The sequence below is a fragment of the Microtus ochrogaster genome, linkage group LG2 (genome assembly GCF_000317375.1).
Source record: "Microtus ochrogaster isolate Prairie Vole_2 linkage group LG2, MicOch1.0, whole genome shotgun sequence".
Classification (NCBI taxonomy): domain Eukaryota; kingdom Metazoa; phylum Chordata; class Mammalia; order Rodentia; family Cricetidae; genus Microtus; species Microtus ochrogaster.
The window spans coordinates 45,329,122-45,335,275 of NC_022028.1; the positions used below are offsets into that span (position 1 = coordinate 45,329,122).

Here is a 6,154-nt window from a genome sequence, read left to right on the forward strand (position 1 = left end):
TTTTTTTGAGACAGGATTTCTCTGGTTCTCCAAGAACTCCCTTTATAGACCAGGCGGCCTTGAATTCACAGAGATCCATCCACCTGCCTCTTCCTCCTGAGTGCTGGAATTAAAGGTGTGAGCCACCACTGCCCAGCAACAGTAGAATTTGTTGTATACATCTGACCTGCAGATCCTCCCCGGACAGTGTGGAGAGCAGGTGCCCCTCCAGAAAGCCTTCCTGAAGCCGGGTGCGCCCCCCCAGGCCAATGAGTAAACATTCCCTGTGCTTGCAGTGCTGCCTTGGGATGGCCTTTCCAGGGCCATTTTCTCATGTCTGAATTGGGCTTGGGGTGGCTCACAGTAACAGAACCTCATCCTATGATATGTCCTCTGCATGACATGTCATCTAACCCACATGAGGTGGCTGGCATTGTCTGAACAAGTTAATAACTTGTCTTATTCTGCCTGCTTAGCAGCTTGTTGGGTTGCACAGGAGAGATGACTGTCCTTGGCTTGTTGATAGACTGTTGGGTTACAGAAGGCTTGGGACCTGCTGGGAGACTCTCTTCACAGTCCTCCCTTGTTCTAATCCCCTCCTCTTCTCTCTGTTGGCCTTGTTCTTAGTCATTAGTGTCTGGGAAAGGGTTGGAGGTAGGGTTCAGACATAGGTCCACAGCTTCCGGAAGCCTTTGGCATGAGACCCAGCCCATATTCCCAGCCCTGCTTCTTCTCAAAGAACTCCTGGGCCCATCTTCTTCCAGCCCAGTCAGTTGCTGGAATATGGTGCCAGTGCCTGAGAACAGTCACCCAACAGGAGCATCCGTCTGTGTGGCTGACCTCAGGCCAGCTCCTCAGAGAGGCACCAGTCACCCCAAACTGATGTCCACCTCTGCCCCGTTCTCTGGTGTTCTTCTCTGGGTGAGCATCTAGGCAGGACTCAGAATAATTGGCAGAACAAGAGAGATGCTGGCAGCCCCATCTCTTAGTACGCAAATTAAGATGACTAGAACGTGTTGAAAATAAATGCAGCGGGAGTGTAAATCCCAAAGGAGAACACTTTCTAGAAGGTCTCCTCCCTGCTCCTGCTGAGACAGAGGCCCTGTGCCCCATCTCCCCTCCACACCCATCGCCCTGACCTACCCCCTGTACACACTGTGCCCACAGCACCGGCAGCTGCTGAAGGACAGCTTCATGGTGGAGCTGGTGGAGGGGGCCCGCAAGCTGCGCCACATCTTCCTATTCACCGACCTGCTCCTTTGCACCAAGCTGAAGAAGCAAAGTGGAGGGTGAGTGACCTTGGTCCTGCCCTCACCTCGAGGCTTTGCTGGCTGGGTTTCTGACAGACATGAATAACAATGTAGCCAGACCCCCCACCCACACTCTTTACATTGTTTCTATTTGGATGTGATGCCAGGCTCAAAGTCAGGGATGTCACCAACCATCTGGAGGGGTCATAAGGCAGGGCAGTGACTTGTCTTTGCATCCTGTAATGAAAGGCAGGAAAGTCTCATCATAAACCATCAGAGAAGCATCGAGGGCTGCAGGGCTGGGCCAGAAACCCTCCCCTGTCAGCAAATGGTCACTCGGGGGTAGCTGTCCTTCTGTCTTCCCATGCTGTAATGTTTTACACGCATCACCACCGCCACCAGCAAACTGCCCAACGTACACATACACACACGCCACCAGCACCAGAGATTTGCCCAGGTTGGAATGGAGTCAAGAGGTCATGTTAGAACAACCTAGACACGGTGGGGGTCTCCTTACATATTTCTGCTGACGTGGGAATGAACTCACTCCACGCAGAAGGGGAGCCTCCGCTCCTGTCCGTCAGTGAAGTGACGCTAACAGATATACCGCGGCCTCTCAACCTCTGCGCCTCTGCGCTTCAGTCCCGTACCATCAATGCCTGCTGCCAACTGCAACCTCGCCTGTTTTCAGTCAGCTGAAGGGCTCAGCCGTAGACCTAGGGCTCTCTGCTTCTCAAAAGCAAAGGGAAGTGCAGTCTGTTAACGTTCTCGTCCCTCTCCACCCCAGCAAAACCCAGCAGTATGACTGTAAATGGTACATTCCGCTCACGGACCTCAGCTTCCAGATGCTGGATGAACTGGAGGCCGTGCCCAACATCCCTCTGGTGCCAGATGAGGAACTGGATGCCCTGAAGATCAAAATCTCCCAGATCAAGAGCGACATCCAACGGGAGAAGGTGAGACCGATTTTGGAGAGCTCGTGCCAGGTTCCGTGGAGCCTGAGTACACAGCAGACCCTTGTGTGCAGGCCAAGCAGGGGCTCTCTCGGTCTTGGCCAGGCATCTGTCCCTCCACAGCTGGTCCGCAGGATCTGCGGGGACCCTTGAGAGTTCTCGGCTCCTGGGCATCGGATCATAGCTGGACTCTGGTTGTTTTGAGAGCCTCCAACTAAATTTGAGTTCTCCTACCAGAGTCCCTAGCAACCGAGCCTCAATGGGAGATGAGGCATCCGGCAGGCGTGTTCACAGAGTGTCTATTATAGGATGCTTACCCCGTCTGTCAAACTGCTCAGCGTCCACTTACCTGACTAGTGACCCTTGCATAGAAGGTTCGTGTTCATTCACAGATCCCCTGTGGCTCTTCTCTGACGTGGTCCAGTTTAAGCCTGCATGGCCATCCCTGGAATGTTGACAGCCCAGCCTTACACCTACCTCTTACTATGATCTTCCCATCCTCTCCCCGACCCCGTCCTTGCATTCCAGGAAGATCAGGCCTAGGGAAGCTCCTGATTCTTCTTATGGAGGTTATGAATTTAACCTCTACCACATAGAAAACAAGCCAGGAGATCAGTACTCAACGGTCCTAGGCAAGAAAGGCACCCAAGGATGGGAGGACTGTTTTCCCACCACCCCCAAGTCACACCAAGTAGAAATGAAGTCAGGCAGAGAAAGAGGGCATCCAGGGGACAACTAAGAGACAAAGTCTTGGTGGGTTGTCCATGCTCGTATCCTGGGCCTGAGCAATCCTCTCACCCCACCTTCCGTATTTAGAGCTACTGCTAGCTGATGCTCAGGCGGCATCCATGTGGTACTGTGGCAGGGAGACATGCTTAATCGTGGCGGGGGGGGGCAGGGGAGAGGATGGTGCATCCATCCCAATCAGGCTGTGGAGGACTCAGGGCAGACTAGGATGTGGCCCCTCTAGCTGCTTTGAGTTACAGTCCCCCGAGGTTTGTTTTTTGTTTTTGTTTTTCCCCCCTGGAGAATTCTTAGAAGGTGTAAAGGTGAGTCTAGGGTTAGTTCAGGCCAGGGGGTGGGGGCTAGCATTAGTCCCAAACAAGCTGTGTCATCAGAAGACAGGCTTCTGCTCAAGGACACCCCCTGGATCCCTAGGGAAGTGGATACCACAGAACAAAGGGTCCTCTTCAGGTGGCATGCCCCTTCCTAGATCTCCACGGTGCAAATGTTGCGCTTTTAGGGATATGTAGGGAAGCTCTAAAGCTTCAGGTAGGGGTGAGCCAAGACCACGGTGGCTGTTAAATCATTGATTTATGACCTCTGTAGCATTGTCCCCAAGCAGAGCCAGTGCTGCGTCCTCGGGGCTACTGGGCCCTGCTGCCCGCTGATGGTTTTCCCTATCCCACATCATGGGATAGGGGTCGGGGCACCAGTTTTTGAGAGGCCACGGTCTTCTTTCCAGAGTCAAGTGGCTTCAGGAAAGTTCCACACAGCTCAGGACAAGGAGGGGTTTTCTCATCAGATCATAGTGATGTTCATTCTAATGTGCTAGGACCCTCTCCTTCCCTGACCCCCAACATCCCAGGGGCCTGATGTTAAATGTGACCAAGGCAAGGAGCAGGGTAAAGGTCCCCTAGATCCCACTAACTCCTGAACATTGTCCAGGTTTTGACAAGCTGAAGGCCTAGCCCCTGCTCTTACATAAAGGACTGATTCCTTCAGGAAGGGCTCAGTGAGCACACCCCAAGTTAGTGCTGGGGCTCAACCCCAAGGAAAGGCTGTTTGCATCCTCTAAAGGATGCCAGCAACAGCTGACAAAGGGCCTGGACTGTACTGAGCTGACAGATGGGATTCTGTGCTCAGTGAGCCTGGGGGTAAGGCCGGAGAGTGATGGACCACAACTGAGGGGGAGCAGATGGCATTGGTTCCAGATGAAAAAGCAAGACTATGCTCTCTCTGCAGAGAGCAAACAAGGGCAGCAAAGTCATGGAGAGGCTGAGGAAGAAGCTGTCTGAGCAAGAGTCACTGCTGCTCTTAATGTCCCCCAGCATGGCCTTCAGGGTACACAGTCGTAATGGTAAGGTGAGTGCCAGCCGCGGTCCAGACTTACCCAGCCGCCTGCTGTCTCCAGCTCATGGATGCCTTGTGGCAGCCATTCTATGGCTCCAGGGAGCTGGGGAGCATTCCCATTCCAAAAGAGACCAGTGCAGCGTGACACATGCAGGCACACATCCCTCCGATGGGGCTTTGGGCTACTCTCCAGCTGAATAACAGCTCCCTCGGCTTCTGCGGCTGGGAAGTGGCAAGGGCTCCAGGGAGGGTGTAGGGGAATGTGACCTCGGGTCCTCAGGTACAGGAACTCTACCTAGGGACCTCCAGGGTCTTTGACATTCTCTTCTGGTCTGATTCCTGGTGCCACCTGTAGCCTGGGTCTCTCTCTCTATTCTCTCTCTCTCAGCCCTCACCCTAAAGAACTACCTCATAACCCCTCCCTCCATGTCCTTAAGCCGCACCCCCTCTGCCAGAGTCATGCCCTTAACCCCAGGCATTTCGGGTAGGCTTATGCCAGACACAGGCCTATACATGGCCCACAGTATAGTACAGTAGAGTGTACAAAAAGTGGTCAGTTTGGCTGCGGAAGAAAAGTGTGTCTCTCAGACTCTGCCCTCTGGGTTCCCCCAGAGCTGATTCACGCAGAGTGGGGATGACTAGGGTCTGCTCTTCTTTTTCCCTCTCTGCAGAGTTACACATTCCTGATCTCCTCCGACTATGAGCGAGCCGAGTGGCGAGAGAGCATCCGGGAGCAGCAGAAGAAATGTGAGTGGGCCCTGTACCCAGAGAACTCGGCCTTCAGCCACCAGGGATGGATGGGTGGGTGGGTGGACGGACGGACGGACGGATGGACGAATGACTACTCAGTGGACAGTTCTCTATCTTCTAACGCTTCTCCTTTCCCCCGTTTCTCTGCTCTACTCTTCTTTTCAGGGGGGCTTTAGACTGGGAAGGGGGGTGTTGCATGGAACCCAGCCTAATTCAGAACATTAGAGGAACAGCCCAGCCCTACTTTGCTCTCCCAGTGCTCGCCCAGCCAATATGCCCTTTGATCTTCCTAGCTGTCTGTCCACACACCATCTACCCTTCTCACCTGTCCCAGCCAGGCCTTTATGGCCTAATCCTTGGGCCTGTTCACCAGTTACTGTCTGACCCCCCTGGGGCTCCATTGTCCTCCCTCTCCAGGTAGTGAAGAAGGAGCCGTTGCCTGGACTTACCTCAGGAACCACACTGTAATGACCCCACTGTTGCTCACCTCCAAACAAGACTCTTCATCTTCCCTGTAATGACTCCTTCCTTCTCTAGGCGCTTCCCTCTGTCAATGGGTTTTTTCTCTCTCTGAAATTGCAAGCTACACTCCGGGTCCTGGGACAGTGTTGGGAACAGAATGGTAGACCTCACCCACAAGTCCTTGGCCTGCAGCTGCCCAACACCCCATTTTCCAAGAACTGCGTCCTCAGAGAGATCAGCAGCTCCTGCTGAAACAGGAGTTGGGGTTCAGTTTCTGCAGATACAGCTGGGGGAGCTCTGCACGCCTCTGACCCCTTCTGAGTTCCTGTCTCTAAGACACATCATTTATGCTGAGCTAAGACCACTTTTTCCTTTCAGTGCCTATAATGGCCTAGGAGAGACCAAGGGCTTATGTCCCAGGGATTCTTGGCCTAACATGGGATCCAAACCATTTCCAGTATGGCAGCATCTGTCTCTGCTCCAAGTGGTGTCCAGAAATAAACCCCTTTGCTTCAGCTGACTGGGAGACATCACCCACCGTAGCAGAGTGAAGGACAAGAGCTACAGGGGTGTTTGTCTGGGGAGACCTACCAGGGAGATGCTTCCAGACCAATCTGTCTATTCCAGCCTGCCTTGTGGCATTGTGCCTGGGTGGCAAGAGAACACATGTGAACATTAGTTATCAGC

General features: G+C 53.5%; 1 protein-coding gene across 1 annotated transcript in view; it reads left to right on the forward strand.

Moving 5' to 3' along the window:
- Bcr (BCR, RhoGEF and GTPase activating protein) overlaps positions 1–6,154 on the forward strand; it is a 118,746-nt gene that overhangs the window by 88,842 nt on the left and 23,750 nt on the right. Inside the window, exons 11-14 of the mRNA XM_013351189.2 lie at positions 1,147–1,268; positions 2,017–2,185; positions 4,148–4,267; positions 4,927–5,002. Coding sequence (XP_013206643.2) covers positions 1,147–1,268; positions 2,017–2,185; positions 4,148–4,267; positions 4,927–5,002 — 487 coding nt within the window. The remainder of the gene's footprint in view (positions 1–1,146; positions 1,269–2,016; positions 2,186–4,147; positions 4,268–4,926; positions 5,003–6,154) is intronic.